The sequence below is a fragment of the Vulpes vulpes genome, chromosome 15 (genome assembly GCF_048418805.1).
Source record: "Vulpes vulpes isolate BD-2025 chromosome 15, VulVul3, whole genome shotgun sequence".
NCBI classification, from domain to species: Eukaryota; Metazoa; Chordata; class Mammalia; order Carnivora; family Canidae; genus Vulpes; species Vulpes vulpes.
Window position 1 is genome coordinate 83,144,713 of NC_132794.1, and position 21,107 is coordinate 83,165,819.

General features: G+C 45.5%; 2 protein-coding genes and 1 pseudogene across 3 annotated transcripts in view; 1 reads left to right on the top strand and 2 right to left on the bottom strand.

Annotated features, from left to right (window-relative positions):
* Window positions 1–1,875: 1,875 nt before the first annotated feature.
* LOC140595690 (ADP-ribose pyrophosphatase, mitochondrial pseudogene) lies at window positions 1,876–3,691 on the bottom strand (annotated as a pseudogene).
* Window positions 3,692–3,842: 151 nt separating this feature from the next.
* LOC112913848 (uncharacterized) lies at window positions 3,843–12,648 on the bottom strand. The gene is made up of 6 exons (XM_072738135.1): window positions 12,430–12,648; window positions 11,305–12,273; window positions 5,464–5,553; window positions 5,139–5,228; window positions 4,364–4,393; window positions 3,843–3,998 (listed from the first exon to the last, which is right to left on the bottom strand). Exons 1-5 carry the CDS (start codon window positions 12,646–12,648, stop codon window positions 4,382–4,384), a joined length of 1,380 nt encoding a protein of 459 aa, XP_072594236.1. The 3' UTR covers window positions 3,843–3,998; window positions 4,364–4,381.
* Window positions 11,245–21,107, top strand: part of PCGF5 (polycomb group ring finger 5) — a 117,981-nt gene continuing 108,118 nt past the window's right edge. For both annotated transcript variants that reach the window (XM_072739491.1, XM_072739494.1), the window contains exon 1: window positions 11,245–11,377. The gene's annotated coding sequence lies outside the window, so the exon portion shown is untranslated. The remainder of the gene's footprint in view (window positions 11,378–21,107) is intronic.

Sequence of the window (21,107 nt, forward strand, 5' to 3'; positions counted from 1 at the left end):
TCACCTGGAAAAGTTACTGGAATGAGATTAATGTATAGGACAAATGGCTCCATCCTAAAAAGCAAGCAGTTAGAGAATTCACAAAGAAAGGCAATGTATTAAATTTGTTCCTATCATGAACCATGCGGGGCATCCATGCGTGAGCCTTCTATAATCACCATCACCCGTGTAAATACAGCATCTTCCACCAGAAAAACAATAGAGAACATGCACATGTCCTTCAGGTCAAGAAAAAGGAACTCTGACCAAATGTGCATGTGGGAGGAGCCAGAATAGCAATTAATTTTCTTTTTTAAAGGAACACTGCACAGGGGAAGCTGGGGACCACAGGAGTGTAGCTACAAGAGGGACTACAGTACAGCGGTCAAGGAGGTAAGGTCAAAGAGGTAAGGCACAGCACCTCCCAGGCTATGCTCCAGTCCCACCAACATTTACTGGTTATACAAATTGGTTCAAGTTCTGTAACCTTCCCCTGCCTCAGTGATGTTATCTGTAAATCTGGGCTAATGGCACATAGTAGACCCTGTAATGCCCACATCCTCCCCTTTCCCAGACTCCCCTAAGAGTGTTACCAGAAGATGGCCTTCGGCTGTCAGACCTCTTTGGGGATTGCCTTGGTTGAGGAAATTGTCTCTCCCAAGTTCATACCTCCTTCCAGGGCAGCCCACATCCAGTGACTAGTCAACAAGAGGTTTAAGGGCCTGAACTCCCACTTCAGAACAGCTGGAAGGGTCTTCCAGCTCCAGAGCTCCATGTGGAGTTGGCTGATGCCTTTGGTGGGCTTTGATTTCAATGCCTTGCTCTACCCAATCCGGCTTCCTTCTCCTCCCTCCCCCAGGAACTGTCCCAAGATCTGTCCCTAAGAAACACCCTGCAGTGCTGATCTCTCCCCCTTAGACACTGCTCCCCAGGGAGCCCAATCTGTGACATAAGAGAACCCTCCTCAGAGAGTGACCCCTATGAATAAATAAGTCATGGGGCACCTGGGTGGCTCAGTGATTGAGTGTCTGCCTTTGGCTCTGGTTGTGATCCCAGAGTCCTGGGACTGAGTCTCGCATCAGGCTCCCCACAGGGGGTCTGCTTCTCCCTCTGCCTACATCTCTGCCTCTCTCTGTGTGTCTTTCATGAATAAATAAAATCTTTTTAAAAATAAAGGAATAAATAAATCACTGTACAGAAAACACTTCAAAGAGTATGTGTATTTAGTAAGTGGATAGAACCATTACCTTTTGTTACTGAGGTGTTTTCTTATGAAGTTATCAATGCCTGCAATGGTCTTCTCCCCCTTAGCCATAGAAGGCTCATTGCAATGGCTTGAGTATATTTCCCATACATCGTATTACATATCAATAAAGTTAACTGGCTTGTCTTGGGTGACAAGAAAGTAAAGAAATGTATTTCTGTCCTATTTTATGCTACTAGAATCCCTTATTCTTGATTGTCAGGGGAGCATCTCTGTGTTTGCAATTTGATTATAAAAACCTTCTCTGTTTATATACATATTTTTTAATTGAGTAAAGACAGATATGAACTGTATTTTATTTTATTTTTTTGAACTGTATTTTAATTAGGCTGGGATTACATATATGTCCTGACAAAGACTTCTTCACGACAGGAATTCACATTTATCGAGTCTTCTGAGATGAGAGGAAACACATATCCTCAGCTTAGTCCATCCTGTTCAGGAATAGTTCTGATAACCAGAGGCATGGATATTAAGCTCATTTTGTTACTGCATTTTATTTTTCTTAAAATAAGAAAGACTTATTAAAGTCTTAAAATAAGATCTTATCTTAAAATAAAAAAGATGACTTATTTTCATCCATAAGTACTTGATCCTTAAGAATAAAATAGAGGTGAAACTTTTCCCTTAAAACTAAAGATGCTAAAAACAAGAATAACCAAAGAGCTTTCATTCTAGACAGCAATGAATACAAGGCCACATAAAGTTCAATTTGAAAAACAAACATGACCCCAAAAAATCAAGTTATACATTAGATTAGACCACACTCTAACACATCAGTAGAAAAAAAAAACCGAGCCTCAAATATAAGCCAGCTGAAAAGTAAAGGCTACGGCTGGTAAGAAGTTATCTTTGTATCACCTACAATTCTTCAAAGGGCATTAGTTGTATAATGCAGCTAAAAGCCACGTATACAACATATACAACGGCTGACTATATTCCTCTCCCAACTAGAAAACCAAAAAGTTTGTGATCCTGATCTCCTATATTTGTCTAATATTATTCCCTGACACAAAGTCAGGGAATACTAGGAACAGTTTTGTAAATAATCACCAAAAGAAGTTCCCTCTCTGTCCTGTTCAGTGGGAATTCTGGACTATTTGTTTAGTATCCACCCATGTCCACTTGAAGGCCTTAGGCTTTCATGAGACTCCAAGTCACTATTCATGGCAGTTGGAGTCTATGCCCTCCCCCCAGTGGGCACCTCGTTTCTCAGCCACAAGTTGAATAAATTGGGAATGGCTGGCATAAAGCTTGAGTTGATCACTGATGTCCATCCATTTCACTTTCTTGGCATCATCACCAGTTTCCAGAGGAAGATGATCCATGCACATGATCTCACCTGTGTCATTGTGATAGTTCACAGCCCTGTCTCCATCCATGCATTATCTGTGTTTTGGGGATCATCCATGTAGCCTTTATAGATGACAAAGCGTTCCCGACTGAATAGTTTGTGCAGCTGTTTCTCCAACTCCTGTGTTTCTGCTCTGGGTTTCTATAAGGAATTCATGGCTTCCTCATCAAATTCGCTCTTCAATGTGGTACTAATTTTCTCTCCTGGCTCCACCATTCCACCTGCGATGGCCCATTCTCCACAGTCTTTCTTTTTGATGGCTACAAATTGTAAGACGTTTCTCTCAGAAGCAGGACGGATCACTCTACTTCCGTTATCCTTTTTCTACCTGGTGAGGATGGGATCTGCAGCATGATTGGAACCCCACCACTCAAAAAGCCCTCTGCCCACCAGCCCTGTCCAACCTGCAGGGTTTCTAGGTCTGCCATTTTCAACCTCATACAAACCATTCTAGCTCCTTCTTTCAACATGCCCATCCTCCTCATTGAATTTGGGAAAGAAGTTCCTTTCTCCCACCAGAGGGTCTGCCCACATGGGCCCAACCAAGACACAACTGGCAGTGTACTCCACAGGCTTGTACTCTGGCCACTCAAGCAGCTAGCGTACTTTCTTGTTGGGACCTGGCTTCGCTCCACTTTAGAGCCAGGGTATGGAGACGCAGTGCCATTTGAATGGGACTTGATGAAGCTTGGAGGAAACCCACATGAGGAAGACAGGCTCCAACCAGCCGAGATGTTGGGGCAGCTGCTAGGCCAGAGGGCAACAGAGGCCCCAGTCTTGGAGAGAGACAATGTTACTAACCCCTTTGCCAGGCGGTATCCAGCCATCTGCTATTGGGCGGCCGGCAGAGATGTTGGTGGCACTGAGGAGTGCCTGACGCTCATGAAGCCAACTGTGCAGCAGAGCCATGGGGTAGGAGTTGGGGAGGTAGGCACTCCACCCTTTGCCCCTCCAGGCCAGTGTGCCTTTTCATTTTACACTGAAAGATTTTGACATCTGGAAGGGCTTCCAAATGCAGAGTGCTGGGGTTGAGACCATCGTCCAAACACCTCCAACAAAATTAGCACACAACCACCGAGGTACTAGCCACTATGGGTAGATTTAGTTCCCTAGGTCCAGAACCACAGTCTGTTTGGGAAAGGGCAAAATGAATGGCAGGGGGGACAGGTGGGACACAAAGTGCAGTGCCTTGTTTGGGATGATCAAAAGCCTGGTGAGTGTGACCTCCAAGGAGAAAGAGAACTCACTTGTTGCACAGAGCATGGTCCTTGTAGGAAATCCATGATGCAGGAGGTGTGGGAGATGCTTCATATCTTGGGTCCACCATCTACTAGCTGAATGGCTTGGGTAAGTTGCTTAATCTTTCTCTTCAAAGGAGTATCTGCTACAGCATGCCAGGTGCTGTGTCAAGCACAGAAGATTTGATTGAGATCTGGACCCGTGGCCTCTGGTCTTAAAGGATTTCAGTCGGGAAGGCAGCACATACATTAAAAAGTAGGACTAACACTGGAAGAGCAGAGCCCTGGAATCCTTAAGAGTTGTTGAACATAATCTGGTTCAATTCTTGCTTCCCCTCCTTCACTGGGACTATCTTGGGCAAAGTGACTTAAGCTCACTTCAGTTTCCTCATGTGTAAAATGCAAGTAATAATATCTATCTCATAGGGCTGTGCTGACAATTAAGTGGGATGTTACATGTAAAGCTGTTAGCACAATATCTGGCCCACTGTACACACTCAGCAATGCTACTTGTTATTACTTACTTACCATTATCTTTTTGCCGCTTCACCTTGAAAACTGTATAGAAAAGGACAGTCGAAATAATTATGAGAATTGAGAGACTCAGATATGAGGTCAGAGTTAACCTATGATTTCCCTGAAAAATTCAGGCTGAGAAATAACAGCATCTAGATCCTAAAGATAGAGAGAAGAAGAGGCACTGGCTAAATCATTATGTCTAAGAAAACAAATCCTAGGGAAGGGTATCTTAACATTTGAAATAAATAGTTTTAGAACAAATGGAGTACTATATACTATAATTGAAACCCAAAGGATAGTTAACATTTCCTAAAGGTTGTTCCATGTTAAAGCAGTCCCCTAAATTATTTTGATGGTCAAATATGTTTGGGAAATTCTACATATTTCACCAATTTCCCTTAGAAATCAAGGATTTACATTACTGTTTTAAAGATGCTGTGAGTTCCAGTAAAAACAAACTGATCAACCCTAAACTATTTGATTCTGTTTTATTTAGTATTTTTCAGATTACCTGACAATAGAATGCTTTTTTTTTATGCAATAGTTGGTATTATTTTAGGAACACACCTCCTCAAGTTTAGAAAAGTTTCAAAATGTGTGTGTGTGTCCTGGGGGATAGATCTCTAACCATTTGAAGTTATTACCCTCACAGTGAAAGGCAACCACTGAAAACTCACCCATCAGCCTCATAAAGAACCCTAAGTTCAATGAGCTACATTTCCAGAAGGCTTGAAACCCAGAAATAGCCAGAACTATAAAGAACAAAAAGTGGAAAAGAACTGACAGCATGGAAACGTGAAACCTGGTCGTCTTCATCGTCGCTGTCGTCATCATCATCATCATCATCATCATCATCGAGAATTTGCCATGTGCACTGTACAAAGAACCACCAGAAAAGAAAAATGATTATTAAGGGACACAGTCCCAGGTCTTTAAGTCATGTCTTTTTTTTTTTTAAGTCATACATTTTTTTTTTCAACTGTGGAATTATTCTTCCTCTGGGCCCCCTGGAAATGCAGTGGGAAAACCACTGATATGAAAAGGTAAAAATGTTGGAAAAAGACACTTGTAAATTCCTTATTATTTCCAGACATCATAATGTAACTCACAAGAAACAAATGAAGCAGGAGTCTTGGGCTTGGTTCTAGCTTTCCCCCACCATAGGCTGACAGTCGGCTTCTCAGGGTCTTGGTTTCTCGCTATAAAAGGAATTGTTTGGCCTCTGTTATCTGCTAAAGTCCTTCCAGATTTAACATTTTATGATTCTAGGATCTTTGAAAATTTCATTATTGGAAGGCCAAGGTTGATTTTTGCTATGAATCAAAAAAAAAAAAAACCCACCCAAAAAACAACCAGATGTTCCAATATAAATGACCAGATGCTCAGGGGACAACAGACACTTGAGGAAAGAAAGCAAGGGAGCAGGGAAGGCCTGGTATGTCAAGTACAGTACAGAAATACAGTGACCCGAAGAAGACTTCATGGCATACCTACCTGAAAAGGGACATTAAAACCAGTAATGAGGGATGCCTTGGTGGCTCAGCGGTTGAGTGTCTGTCTTTCGCTCAGGTCATGATCCCCGGGGTCCAGGATCGAGTCCTGCTCCCTGCGGGGAGCCTGCTTCTCCCTCTGCCTGTATCTCAGGCTCACTCTGTCTCCCACCAATAAATAAATAAATCTTTTTTAAAAAAAAACAGTAATGAGAGGTTTTGTTTGCTTTTTACCATCATCAAAGAGAAGACATTTAAATCAGACCATTTGATGATCATGGTGCAAAAGGTGCCCTAGGGGAAGGAAATGAAGTATTATAGCTGAGACCAAAATAATTATTTGTGGGGAAGCCACTGGGGAGATTCTCCTTTCTAAATTGTCGTCCAAGACAGAAAAACAAACAGAGCTAGACACAGAGAATATTCTGGGCCATCCAGGAGAAAACCCTGAAGGAACTGTATGTACAATCAAAGAACAAATCTTTGGTCTGTCACTATGAACTATTCTTGGGCCAGAGCTTGCTGGCATGATCCCCATTTTATCAAGAACATCATGGAGGGCAGAACGGGCATGGAGAGGACCAGACTGATTCAGGACCCCAGCAGTGCAATAACCCCTAACTATCCTTCCAGCCTCTCTTTGGGAAGCAGAAACAAGTGGTACCCAGAAAATTGGATTACCATGAGCTATCCATCTCTTCCTAAAGTGATGCTAAAGTCCAAGTTCCGAAAGAAATCTGGAAGGAAAGAAGAGAAGAGCTTTTCTCTTCTCTTTAAGATGATGATACTGATAAATGACCATAAGAATATAACTACCATTTACTAAACACTTTCTGTGTACCAGTCTGTGGCACATTGGTCATTGGTCTGGCTTTGAAATAAAAGAGAAAAATGGGACAGTGACTAACTTTTTTTTTTTTAAGATTATAGAGAACTGTGCCTTTTAAGAAATGATTTAGGTAGTATAACTAATCCAACCATATATAAAATAGGGGCCATCTACAATTTCACCTAAGGAATCTGAAGTAAAATATCTAACAATGAAAGTCAAGTAGTCTTTATTTATAGGAGAGGTGAGTTGCAGTTCGTGTGGTGTGATCGAAGGTGTTAGGGAAGTCCAGCTGCTCAAAATATGTCTTCCTGACCCTCTTAAAATACTGCTTGGATTTACACCATCAAAATAATCCCTTTTCAATGTAGTTTGTATTGTAAAATGCACATTTACTTCACATTCAGCTGTTGTCATGCTTCCTAGTGAATAGTGGAGCAGGCTGACAACTAGCTAAGGACATCAAGTGAGGAGACAAAGATTTGAAGGAGGAAGGGGAGGGATCCTGTCGGTAAGGGTGGCATTGCTCTAGTCAGTTCCACAGCATGTGGGCGCCTGATAGGTCCCAGATCCTGAGCTAGATCCAAGAGATTAGAAGGTAAGTAAATATGGTTCATTGCCTCAAGAAGCTTATAGTCCAGAGAGAGAAACTACACAAAGATCATGGGGCTGGGAGAGTTCTGGAAAGGGGAGCCAGAGACTCAGAGAGGAAAGGTAGAGGGACAAAGATTCTCTCCCATCACAATGTATTGAAGGATTGGACACTCGTTAAAGGCAGGCTTTTTCTTGGTCCATCAAATTGAAGCTGGTAGGTTTCATACTCTGGAGGCTGCAGGATGACAGATCATTTAAACCCCTTTAACTCAACGACTTTTTTTTTTTGTCCTTTGAAATTGAAATTCAGAAAATTTGACTCTATCAGAACTTGTAAACTATATTGCTAATTGTGAAGTAGATGCCCCTTGCTAATTTTTCCTGCCCCCTCCTTCTGCCAGAACTCCACAGTGTGCAGTACTGATTGATTGTACGGTGGGGCTGCTGAGGCTGGTGTCCGAGCAGGCTGCAAGGAGTGCAGAGGAAAGGCAGAGAACAGAGAATTTATTTAAACAGCAGACCAGAGGAGAACCATGTTTGCAGACAGCATTCGACGAGCACCCTAAGACACAGTTTCTAGGAATGGACAGAACTCCCATTACCTCTTAAAAGGTTTGGACAAGTTCCTACTCTGGTATCTGCTAGCCGAATAGCCATGGGGAATCTTAATGATAGTCACCTCTATTTATTGAAGACAGACTACATGCCAGGCACCATGCTGTACATTTTACCCGGAAAAACATTTAATTCTCACCACAACCCACTGGGGTGGATTCTGTCATTTTCCTTCATTATAGATGAGGAATCTTAAACACAGATAAGTTCAAGGTCATATAACCTAACATTTGTCAAAGCAGGCATTTGAACACATGTGGTCAAATTCTAATGTCCACATTTAGCTACTGTCACACTCCAGTAACCTATGCCTGTTAGGCCTCAGGTCATTCACTTCAAAATGGACATGTCTTGCCTTCTTTCTGACTTTAAAACCTTATGACTCTAATTATATGAATTATACCCATACTTATTATTCTTCAGGTTAATCTGTGTTTCTGAGTAGTCTATCTTAGAGAATTGAAATCTAAAGGCAAATATCTGAAATCCGGTCTTAGATCCTAGCTGTACCTTTTGGGTTCAGTCAAATTGGACCATATTACTGACTGTTTCACCAAGAAGGCCCTTCCTCAATCTCCATTTATCGAATTCTACCCATCCTTCACAAGCCAGCTGAAATGCCCAGTTAGAATTCAGATCTACTAGACTGTTGGAGGTGGAGATTTGGGAGAAATAGTTGAGCTAGTTGCAAGGAAAAGATGTAGAATAGGAAAAAGAAAGGGTGGAGAGAGACACTTAGAGAAGTGGAAAGTTAAGAGCAGAGATGTTGGTGACCTGCACCAGCAAAGCCTTCCCTCTTATGGGCAGTAGTGAAGCCACCAAAGTTATATTTGCTGGTGCCCAGCTAGTAGACGAGGTGAAGGTGAAATGACATACCATAAGTGAAATATCTAGCACAGTGTCTGGAGGGGGAGTGCACGATAGTTCCGAATTCCACGGCCTCCCATAGGAACCTGCTCATCTCCATGCTGAAGACGGTTGCCATATTTCCCAGGAAGAAGTAGGACAAGGAGAGGTAAGCAGAGACTCCACGGAGAAAAGAGAAGTCAGGAGGGAGTATATTAGAACACAAAGAGAAAAGATGAGAGCTAGAGAATAAGAGAGAAAAAGGAAATATAAGGGAATGTTGGTAGAGAAGTGGACAAAAGGAGAAATGGAAACAAAAGCATGAAAAGGGAACAGAAGGAAGAAGAGAGTTCTAGGGCCGGAAGAAAGTTTGTTCTGCCCCTGCAGAATCCTGTGCAGAGGAAGAGTGCCAGAGGTTAGGTGTCTCACCCTCGGTGGCGCGGCCAGAATGCCAGCGGCTTGCCACTGTGCTCCCTGATCCACCTCCTTTCCCTACTCTGATCTGTCCTGTAGGGGCTCCGACCCCTGCTCTGTCATCTTGTCCACTGGCTTCTGCTTTCTACCACTGGGTGGCCTTGGAGGGTGGGAGGAAGAAAGTAGGGGATTTCTTCACTTTGGGAGGTCACCTCCAGCAGTAGTTATAACTTCCTTCATGGTTCTGGCTCCCAATGGGCAAGACCTTCATGGTTCTGGCAGCCTCTTGCCTTAGTCCCTCCAGCCCTAGGGGAGGAGATGCATCTAGCACTTTAATCTCAGGATTGCCTCACCTTCCCTTGGTTGCACTTCCAATTCTTTCAACACCTTTGTAACTAATTCACTGCATTAAATCATCACTATTGAGTTGCCTGGGAAAGAAAACTTTCATTTGGATTTACCCTGAGTTCAAAGGCAGCTTTCCCAAAGGGACTAGAAGCAGTGGATCTAAAACCATCCCAAGAGTCAGGAAGGGTTTAGGTTTACTTCCCCACTGTTTGATTAGAGTGACTAATCCATTCTGTCAGAGTTGAGGGACTCTTAGCCTAGGAATTATCTGTAAAATGACTAGGTTCATGGCCATTAAAGTCTATTCTTTCATGATATTCTTCCATTAATCACCTTGAACCTTAGCTTAAGGAACATCTCAGTTTTATTCCCCCAAGGGTTATCAAGTGCCCATTATGAGTATGGATCGCACACATAGTTGGGTGTGGCGGGGGGGGGGGGGGGGGGGGGGGACAGAGGCACGGGGGAAATGGAGGGCATTCTTAGTTTTTAGAAGTATTTGCTTTTTGCACGATGAGGTTTACAGACTATCAGGAGACCCTCTTGATAGAGTCTCTCTTGAGGTTTTCCAGTACCAGCAGGGCTGCAGACACTCCATGACAATTTTATTCTTACAGTGTCCATCTCTCCCATCCCCAGGGCCCTGTTAAAACCAGGATCCTGTTCTTAAGGAATCCACAGACTAGTGGGGGCACAGAGGAGGCACATGACTGACCCTGAAGCCAGAGGGATGCCAACCATAGGGGGTGGATTCTGCACAGGGTTTGGGGAGACTGCACAGAGACAGCGGGAGATGCTAGACAAGCTGAGCCTGGGAGGGTTTGACAAGCTGAGGGACCTACTGGGTTTTCTGGGGTTTTGGCAGAGAACAGAGCTGGCTCAAAATCAGTCTCAAAAGAACAGAAGCATCTACGCTATAGTCTGTAGGCAAGGGTTTTGGGGATGAGGGTTGGGCAGTGGAGGGGACGGGGCTGACAGGCGGAGGCCTAGCCGTGGAAGACTCTGACACTAAGGAATTGGGGCTCGAGGCCACGGGGAGTCATCCGGGATCTCGGGCATCATGGGGCAAGGTCACTCCTGGGGTGGCAACTTTGAACGCTGCGTGAGGACAGAAAACAATCAGAGAAGCTGGAAGCCGGGAAGAGCCCGAGCTCCCAGGCATAGCTTATAGAGGAAGGTTGGGCTTGGCTTGGCGGCCGGCGAAGGGGCTCATTTGAGCTCCTGCTTCCTATGCAGTCAAGGGCGAGATACCTCCGTCTGTCGGGGTGGGGGTGGGGGTGGGGAGGGAAGTGCCCCCTCCACGGCTGAACCGTACGAAGTCTCCAGCCTCAGAAGTTTCGAATTTCTCCTTGCCAAGGTCGGGCCACTACAGGTGGGCGACTGCGAGCTCTGGGCCCACGCGCGGCTCCACGTCCGGCCCCGGCGGCCGCCGCGGCGCGTCCCCTCCAGGCCCGGGCGCCGCCGCGAGCCGGGCCGGGCCGGGCCGGGCGCTCCCGGAGCCGCGCGGCGGCTGCTCGAGGAGGCCCGGCGGGCGGCGGCGGCGGCGGCGAGAGGCTGTGCCCCAGTTTGTGTCCAATCAGGGAGTGCGGGCTGTGCCCCGAGCCGGGCAGCAATGCGTAAACAAACCCACGGCAACTCCTCCGCCCCCTCGGCGCGCTCGCCCCGCGCCCGCCGCCGCCGCGCCCGCCGCGCCCGCCGCCGCCGCTCGGCTCTCCGCGCCCGCCCCCCGCCGGGCCGCCCCGGCCCCCCCGCCCGCGCCGCTCGCGGCCCCGCTGCCCCGCCCCGCCCCCGCCGGCGCGGGCTCCCTCACCTACCGCCCCACGCGCGCGCGCTCGCGCACCACGCGCCCCGCGCGGCCCGCCCGGATCGTGGCCTCCCGAGAGCAAGGTAAGGGCGATGCGCGGGGCGCGGGCGGCTTCCCCGGGCGGCTTCCCCGGGCGGCTTCCCCGCTCCGCTCGGCGCGGCGCGGCGCGGCCCGGGGAAGTTTCTGGCGTCGCCGCTTTCCGCTGGGCCGGGGGTGGGGGCGGGGGCGGGGGCGGCCTCCGGCGCGGGGCTCGCCCGGCGGGCGGGGGGGGCCGCGCGGCGCCCGGGGGTCGCCCGTGGCCGGGGCTGGCGGGCGGCGCGCGGAGAGGGGCCGGCGGCGCGGGGGGCCGGGCGCCGTGCGGGCGCGGGGAGGGCCCCGAGGAACTTTCTCCTCCCCGAGGGGCTCGTTCCAGCCCCGGCCGCGGCCCCGCCTCGGGAGCAGCGGCTCCCGGGCTGCAGGGAGACCGGGAGATGTGTTTGGAGAAGCTGACGCAGTTTGTGACGCTCGCGGCTTCCTGACGGGGACCGGCAGGAGCAGCGCCGCCTGCGAGGAGGGACGAGCCGGGGCGGCGCTCGGGCCCTTCCCCCGCCCCGGAGCCGCGCGCCCGGGCGCCTAGTTCGGGGGCCGCGGGCTCGGGGCGCGAGCACCTCTCCGGGGCGGGAGACGGGCCCCGGCAGCGCGCGTCGCTTCCGTTGTGATGAGCTCGGGTTATTATATAAGATGTCACGGAGAGGGAAGGGGCGAGCGGGAGGCGCGGCGGCGAGGGCGCGGCGGCCCTGGTCGGTGGCGGGCGGAGGCGGGAGGCTGGGCGGGCGGGACCCACCTGTGCGCCCTCCGCGCCCCCTGCGGGCGCCTGCGGGGGCCCGGGGGCCCGGGGGCCGGGGGGGCCCGGGCGGGGGACGTGTCCGCCTCGCTCCTCCCGGCCCCGGGAACGCTCGGGCAGCGGCCGAAACGTGCCGTCTCCTCTCCGCCGCCCGGCCTGGCTTCAGGCATCTGTACTTGGAAACATTTGTGTAGTATTAAGGAAGCTGCGTGTGCGGCCGTCCTAGTACGCCCGGAACGCGTGGCCGTGAGCCCCAGGGCGGTGAATGAATCATCGCCCGCGGACCGGGCGCCGATGATTCACGCGGGGTACACACGCGCGCGTACTCGCCGTGCGCCTCCGACCCGGGGACAGCGGCCCTTCTGCAGCGATGACGCCTGGAGGGGCGGGGGACAGTCCATGCAAAAGAGCGGCGGCTCGTTTTTTCCCCCTTGCACAATTTTGGGGGAACTTTAGGGTGTCAGTTCCCCCACATTTCCCGAAGCTTGTTTCTCGTTTTGGGAAGGATTGCACGATTCCACCTGGCCGCATTAATGAGTCGGTGGAAGAGCGCTGATTCGCTGCGAGGCCGGGTCCTGTCTCATTGAGAATTTGGATAGTGTCAACTGAGGTATGGGGTTCTGAGGCAGTCCTTTAAGTAATTGCCTGCGCTCAAGTACCGCTAAAGTAATTAGCAAGAACTTTAAAAGTCAGTACATCTTAAAAGAAAAACAAGTGGTTCCTAAGTAGGAGTCCTAGTTAAAGATGTAGGGGTGTGTGTGTGTGCGTGTGTGTGTTAAGCCAAATCGAGAAAGGAACTTAGTTTGCCGTTGATACAGAACTTTTAACCACTGTCACCACCCTTAAAGACCAACTTGACTCATTCCCACCTCTCACTACATTCGTGGGATTAAGAATAAAATTTTCTTATCTTGCAGGACTCAAGTCGAACGGCACCTACTCAGCAAAGTTCCTCTTGATCACCTTAAATAGCTTTTCACCCTTCACCCCAGGAACCACACCCAATTGTATTTTATTTCCCCCATAGGACTTGATCACTGTCTGAAATGTTTTTTGCTTTTGTCTTTAAGCCCTGTCTGTTTGGACCAGAATGTAGGCTCCACTGTGGCAGGGATTTTTGCCTGTTTTGCTCACTGCTGTAACTCTACCACCTAGAGCAGTACCTGGCATATATTAGGCACTCAGTATTTGTTGACTAGTGAATGAATAAATTCTTTTTCCTGATTTCTTGGTAGGTCTGTCTTTGACAGTTGAAAGTCAGTGCCTTTTGTGAGCAAGGCACTAGAATGGTACAGTTTTTTCTTCCAGTTTTAATTGATTCATTTCCTCCTCTGTGCTGTTTAACTGACAGCACAAGCTGGGTTTGAGTATCACATCCTAAGATGCTGAGTGTGAAGAAAGATAAGGCATATAGAACCTTGTCAAAAGAAAATGTATTACTGTATAAGACTGTGGGTGATTAAAAATACCACCTGTGCTAATTGAAAAAGAAATGCAAGATACTGAAATGGAATCAACAAAGTCAAGTTCCCACAGTGTATTTTCACTCATCTTTGAAATACTGATAGTTCTCTATTCCTCCTTCCCCACTGTTTTCACCAACCTCAACTTTGGCTGAGGCTTGGGAAAGTCTTTAGTAAGTAGCACTTAATATGAAGTATTAATTTAGCTAAGTGAATACAAGAGGCCTTACCTCCGCTTTGTTCTTATGAATGTCAGTAACTCCACAAAAGAGTGGATAGAAAGAGTTACTTAAAATCATATATTAAAAAAAAAAAATTAAAAAAAAAAGAAAAAAAATTAAAAAAAAATCATATTAAACATCTTAAATGTACTGTAAAGAATTAAAGCTATAATCAGTCAGTGATATAATGGAAGATTTCAAATATAGTGATCAATGCTACCTCCTTAGAGGATAAACTTTAGTATCCTTTTTATTATTATAAATAATAAACTTTGGAAAGTTACTAGTCAGCTTTACTCTTGTAGCAGTGTTTTTACAACTCAGTACTTCCAAAGTTAAAGAAGAGTGGGCATCCAGCAGCGCCCTTTCCCTACAGTAGTTGCAGTCATTTTCAAAAGCATAATCTGATTTCAAGAGTAAGCTCAGCCATCATGGAAAGTTAAAGCTAAAAGGGACCTTGAAACTACTTAACAATTCATTCCTTTGTACCAGTCTCCTCCTTTGAGGAGACTGAGACACAGTGCAATGACTCGTCAAGGCTGCAGACAGAGCATGCTGAGATTAGGACTAAGCATTTTGACTTCGTTGGAAGTCCCTAAATTAGCCAGAGCTCCCATAAGTGGGGGAGATGTGATTCCTGTCAACCCACTTCCTGCCTCTTGCATGTGAACTCTCAGGTTAAAACTTTGTCTTACTCACTTTGTGCCCTCCCATGTACCTTGGACATCTAGGAGCTCAACAAATACTTGCTGACGGTGGTTGGGCAAATGTGTTTTAAGTTAAGGAATATACTTAAGAATCGAAAAAGAAAAAAAAAGAATTGAAAAAGCAGAAAAAAGTAGGTCTTTTCTAGATTAAAGAAGTTTTTGACAAGTGTTAGAATGTTGGCCTTAATCAACCTTAGAACGTTCTTAGGAATGAAGCTGCTATTTCATTTTCACCACTTCAGTTTCAAACAAAATGGTTGTGAACCATACAACTGTGTGTGCTCGCTTAGTTCGGATAATTATTCACTGGAAAAACAGTAGGAGACAGGAGTCAAAACATCTGGTAGGTCTTGCCTCTGCCACAGTGTCCAATTAGAAAAGCCTAGACTGGACAACCAAATAGAATTGGGGCTAAGCTCAGCTCTGCCCCCTAACAGTCGGGTCCTCTGTAGCAAGTTACTTCACTTTTTTTTTTTCTTTTTTTTTTTTATTAAGCATTCTCTCATCTCTAAGATAGTGGTAGTAGAACCTACCTTTGAGGATTGTCCTGGGGCTGGGGTAACATTTGTCAAGTGTCTGGTGTATGCTAGGCCCATAATAGATGGTAATAGCTACAATTATGACTTCTGATTTATGTGACCTTGGGAACAGCTTCATCTCTCAAAGCTTTGGTTTTCTCAACTGTAGCATTGGTAGTTGGGATAGGACAAGGGAGGGTGGAGGAAGAGGGGAGGTTGGGAAGAATTAAATGATCCCTAAGAGCTGATCTATCTCTGTACATCTCCATAGTTTAAGGAATCAATAAAGAATGCACAATCTTCCTGCAGTATTTGTCTAAGTAAAATGAATCATATATATCCTTGAACTAACAGCAGAAATGGTTCATTTTGAGGCCTTCCTAACAATTTGGCATAATTAACTTTGATGATATTAAGTACAATTTCATTCTTTTATATGATGGATACCAATTAACTTGAATATTTCAGCCTCTCATTCAGCTTACTATATATAAAGCAGTATAAGGAGTCTACAGGTTCATCAGACATGGCACATGTCTTTAAGAGACTTGAGATTCATGTAAGGAGCCTAAAACTGGTAACGAAATGCTGTATTACATGGAAGAACTGTGAGAGAGGCACAAAGAAAATGCTTTGTAATTTCAAAAAAGGAAAACCTTAACTAAGAATTAAGGCATCTTGAGCAAGGCCTTAAACAATTAGTAGGACTTCAGCTGGAGGAGATGTGGGAACCAGCCTCTATACTAAGACTTGAATGAAAGGATATATGAGCATATCCAGGAATAGAGAGGAAGGTAGTTAAGCTGGAGGACGAAGAACCTGGGGGCGGGATAGCGGGGCAGACCGCTGCAGGGCAAGGTTAGGACCGTGCTGTGATGGTGTTAATGCTGGGCTAAGAAGCCTATTTAGTAAGCAGTAGATCACCATCAAAGGTATTCTAAGGTTTGTGTGTTGGGGGGATGTGATTAAAGCTATGCTTTAAGATTAATCTGAGTCAGAGGAGCCATGGGTAGACCCAGTTAGGAAGCTGTTAAGATACTTTCCAGAAGAGAAGCAATATAAATTAGGGTGGGAGCAGGTGGGTTGGGTGTGACACCATAGAAGTAAATGCAACAGAATTGTTGACTAATTAGATGAGGAAGATGAGGGAGAAGTCAAAGATGGAAGCTGAGTGACTTTGGATGGCAATGGCAGGAATTGAAATGGTCGAGAAGAATCACCTGTAAAGGCACTTGCTGGTAGTGTGAGGTCAGTAAGTGTTTGTCTCATTAATGGAAGTCATGACAGGTTTTGATTTGGATATGTTCATATTTGTGTGCCTGTGGACCACCCAGATAGATGGGAGCCATTGCTAATAGAGGAAGATTGGGGCATCCTTATGAAGGGATTAAGTTGTTAGAAAGGTTCAAGATGTGGGTGAGAAGAATAAAGGGCTAGGGCAGGGCCTTGGAAAACCAATATTTGTGGGCTTGGAGGGAAACAGAAAGAGGCTGTCAGGATGCTGAGAAGAAAGAAAACAGGAGGACAAGGAAAAGGCTGGGTAAGGAAAAGCGAGAGAGGAGAATTAGTGGAGGTGGATAGGGTGGAAGACTGGGAAGAGATCTTTAGACTTCTTTGGAGACCATTGTCAGCAGCCTTTGAGAATAGGGTTGGGCAGCGGAGACAAGTCAGAGACAAATCAGCCAGGTGCCTGAGGGGTGCCTGAATGGGAAGGAAGTGGAGTGAGCATAAACCATGATTGCTCTGTGAAAAGCTGAGAGGCTAATGACTAAAAACAAAAGCATGAGAGAGGCCTGAGAGTGTAGTGGGTGTTCATGGAGAGGGAGTGGGGAGGTAACTACTGATGCAGCCCTTCGGCAGGCAAGTAGGAGGAGTAGGAACAAGAGAGAGTGGCCATATGTCCTAATGGCCCAGAACAGTCTCTGGTTCACACCTGTGACCCCAGTTTATTTATGGGATAATGTCTGGGCAGATATTACAAATATCTGGAAAAATAATTCCTACTTTTATTCTAAAAGAAGGTCACTTTTTTGAATAATAAATTACTTGATCACTCAGGTCATGGCACAGGTAAAGTTACTCACGGAAAAACAGGTATGACATGGAGGCAAAAAGACACAGGTTTAGAAAGAGAAGTTGGTTGCTGGGAGGTAAGGTGGCTGCATCTGAAGTGGATCCATTCCCTTCTGTTGGGAAACAAGAGCAACAACAGAGGAGGCCAGCTGATTTGCTGAAAGTAAGTTGGGGATGAGGGGTAAAGTTGGGAAAGGGGAACATATCAGAAAGGGAAGAGTTTGGAGTCACTGCACATCTGAGTGCCACAGGGAGCCAGAGGTGGCCAGGCCTAACAAGTGGTAGAAGGAATCTTCCCCATCTTCCTGACTCTGCAGCAATGCTCAGAAAATTGGAAGTGGGGGTGATGTATCACTGACACTGCTGGTTCCATCTGGGTCCTTTATGGAGTAGGGAGGCAAATGAGACTAGTGCTGATGGGCTGGGAGAGGAGGCAGCAGACAGGAGGGTGGAATGTGTAGCGGTTGGTTCAGCGGGGACAGTGGAAAAGGAGAAATAGGAGAGGATATGCAGGGGCTAGTAGCAAAGGGCACAGAGAACTTACCGGGTTGTTTATCGTTTTGGAGAGGTCAGTCATGAGTGACCATGAAAACTCAGAATGTCACTGAGCTTGAAAATGGTGCGGTGTCACAGCTATGAGGCAGAAGGTCATTGATCTTCAGAAACTATGAGGACACAGTATACATTGTTATATATTAATTGCATATATATATTAAAATCTGTTTTTTAAATTCTAGAATACATTTATTAAAGCCTTTCTGTACTTCAGAGTTGGAAAGTACCTTAAAAAATAGGGAAGTTGGCAGCCCCAGTGGCGCAGCGGTTTAGTGCCGCCTGCAGCCCAGGGCGTGATCCTGGAGACCCTGGATCGAGTCCCGCGTCAGGTTCTCTGCATGGTGCCTGCTTCTCCCTCTGCCTGTGTCTCTGCACGCGTCTCTCTCTCTCTCTCTCTCTTTCTCTCTCTCTCTGCATCTCTATGAATGAATAAATAAAATCTTTTTAAAAATAGGGAAGTTATTCCTTCATTTAAAAAATGAGGAAGCTTAAGTTTTTTAAAGACTTTCCAGAAAGATTGTGTGGCAGAGCCAGCTCCAGAAAGGACCAGAATCATGAATCTAAGTTTAGTATTGCCCTCTAGAGCAGAAGAAGTAATTAAAGTATCCACTGAACAAAATCTTAGAAAGCTTCCACTTGGCTTGCCTACTTACTGCAGCTAGAACACCAGTGTTTGTGGGCACAGAAACCCACTGGGGAGAGCTGTGGGGGATCGAGTCCATGTCCTCTGACTTCTAATGCAGCTGGTGGCATCTTTGAGGAGGACCCATGACAGGCAGCTGCTCTTCCCTGTGAATTAAAAAAAAAAAAAACAGATAAATGTCAACAGATAGACAAAATATTAGCTTAATTATTGATGAAGACTACATTGGAAGACAGAGCTTGCTACGAAGTTCAAAATGGTCTCGCGCACTTCCACCCTCATGTAGATTTTGGAACATGCAAGATGGAAGGTTCGAGGCTGCAGGGCAGAAATACCCAGATCTCTGGCTTCCATTGCCCAGCTAGAGAAAAAGAGAAGGCAAGATCTCTTACACTTGGTGTCTTTCACTGAAAAACTCCATCCATTTGCAAACTGAGACTAACTAAGCTGTCCCACCTCTATAGGGAAGAATATGGTATAGGGCAAGAAGTCTGGAATGGACAGGGAATATACCTCCTGTGGAAACCCTGTGAGTGGGAAAGAGGTGTTCTTCCCTTTGAACATAAGGTTATTGACCACTCCTAGGTTTCTTGTTTGCATTTGAGTTAAAGTAACTTCTGAGGCAGCAGGTGCATTTTTACACTAACTAGAAGTAAGCCAAATGACTAAGAATGGTCCTTCATTAGTCAGTTTCACAGCTGTACCTAGTGGATCTCTGCTTCCTCCCTGGGGATCTCAGGAAACTCACAGACATCACAGCAGAGACCATCAGCTTTGATAACTTGTTTTTTTAATTCAGAACTTTGGAAAAATGGAAAGTTCTCTCTCCTTATAAAATGTTTAAGGAACCCTTAATTGGACATATGTCACTTGGAATTAGTGCTGATTCCATCACTATTAGTAACCTTCCTAATTACCTATTAAATTCCTCAGTTTCCTCATCTGAAAATGTCTATCGAAATTGGGTGAGACCCTGGTTTAGGCACTGAGGGTAAATCATGATGACTTTTATCCCTTTATCCATGTCAGCCTGTGTAATAATTTTAGACAAGTAAGATTATAGCACTGTGTTTCATGACAAATGAAGTTTCTAATTTTCTATCCACTTCTCTTTTAACTGTTAAAACAGTAATTTTTATCATAAAATATAACACATATAACTTTTGAAATCCAAAATGTGCAGTTCAATGAATTGTTAAAAAGTGAACATCCATGTAACTACTGACCAGCTTGAGAAGTAGACAATGTAATTTTCCCCCCATGGGAATCTTTTTTGTATATGCTTGCTTTTCTTTTCAGGGAAGTCATGAGTAATAGCAGGAGGCAGTTATAACTCTTGAAAGGTCCAAAATATGTGTTCCTTTTGAGCAGAATTAGATAAAAAACGTAATTTAGTATTTTATTCTGTAGGTCTTTCTTATTTCTGTAACTATGAATTTTAATGTTTAGAACAAGTCTCCTGAGTTTTCAGCCTTAAAGATCAAAGTCTTTAGGTTAAGAGTCTTCAGATTTGTGTCTTTTGGATGGGAGTGAAAAGATTGTGATTATTTGGATGTGAGAAAAGCCCTCATGCTTAAATATGTTTTTAACTTTCCAATCATTCCTCCTTTGCTGCCTATCTTTAGAAGCAAAACAGCTAAGATTCCAGTATTGGTGATGACTGTGTGCAGTAGTCAAAGGGTCGTCTTGGAAAACACTTTATCATTATTGAGGCAAATACCTTTCAGTTCAGGCCATTGTAGGCTAGATTGAAGTAGCAAGAAAGAGGCAGTGAAAACAGCTTTATTGCATGAAACATCTGTATTTTCTTTGTTTAATCATGGTCTAGTATTCTGAGTTCTTCTGTCTTTTAAGGCTAAATTAAAGAGTCAGTAAATAAAAAGTCTTTTGTGGTACACAGAAAAGGATTCTCTTGGACTAGACTTTTTATGATGAGAAAGAGAAAATGATGATAAACATTAAAATAACCAGAAAAGTGGGGATCCCTGGGTGGCTCAGCGGTTTAGTGCCCGCCTTCAGTCCAGGGTGTGATCCTGGAGTTCCTGGGATCAAGTCCCACGTCGGAGTCTGCTTCTCCCTCGGCTTGTGTCTCTGCCTCTCTCTCTCTTTCTGTCTCTCATGAATAAATAAAATCTTTAAAATATAAATAAAATAAAATTAAAATAAAATAACCAGAAAAGTATCTTAGCTGATCTGGTGTATCTATAAAAACAAAATCTATTAGTGTTTGAAAAAAAAATTGATTAAGAAGGCTCATCTTTTGGGGCAGTTTCTGTGGTGGTCAGATTTCGCTGTGGGGACTCCAGGTTAGCATTTGGTAGGCTGAATGTGTGTTTACATCAGCCCCTGCCCAAACCCCCTGTAATGGAGTGGATGTGAGAAGAGGTAGTAGCAGATGGGAGACATCAATATGTCTTTGGAGGATGCAGAGCAAACAGATCTGTGCCAGTGGACTCAGAAAGTTGGGACTTAAGTGCCTCAGGGAAGTTAGGAATAGATGCTGGGAAGAAACAGCCAGTTTCTCTCCCAGAATCCCAGGAAGGCTCTGGAATGAGAGGCTGTTGTGCAGGGCTGAAGATCAGGGGGTTTGTGAAAGGGACTAGCCCCTGAGTTCACTCTCTCCATCCCATACAGTAAGATGAAGCCCTTGCTGGAGATGGGACATTTCTTTCTGGAGAAGTTGAAGTAAATTAGCATTTCTGGATTTAGAGCTACCATGCACACACACACACAAAAAAAAGTAAAGGTGAAATGCTCAGTGAAAACAGGAATTTAATGAAACTCTGCATACTAAACAGTGAAACCCTGAG

What these genes read in the sequence shown, in the direction of transcription:
- LOC112913848 (XM_072738135.1), bottom strand. Translation starts at nt 12,648, where the DNA reads ATGCGGCCAGGTGGAATCGTGCAATCCTTCCCAAAACGAGAAACAAGC. An exon ending in GAGCGCGCGCGCGTGGGGCG is followed by an intron (nt 5,554 to 11,304) that starts GTAGGTGAGGGA and finishes TTCCTTTTATAG; the next exon opens with CGAGAAACCAAGACCCTGAG. An exon ending in TCCTGCTTCATTTGTTTCTT is followed by an intron (nt 5,229 to 5,463) that starts GTGAGTTACATT and finishes TTCTTTGTACAG; the next exon opens with TGCACATGGCAAATTCTCGA.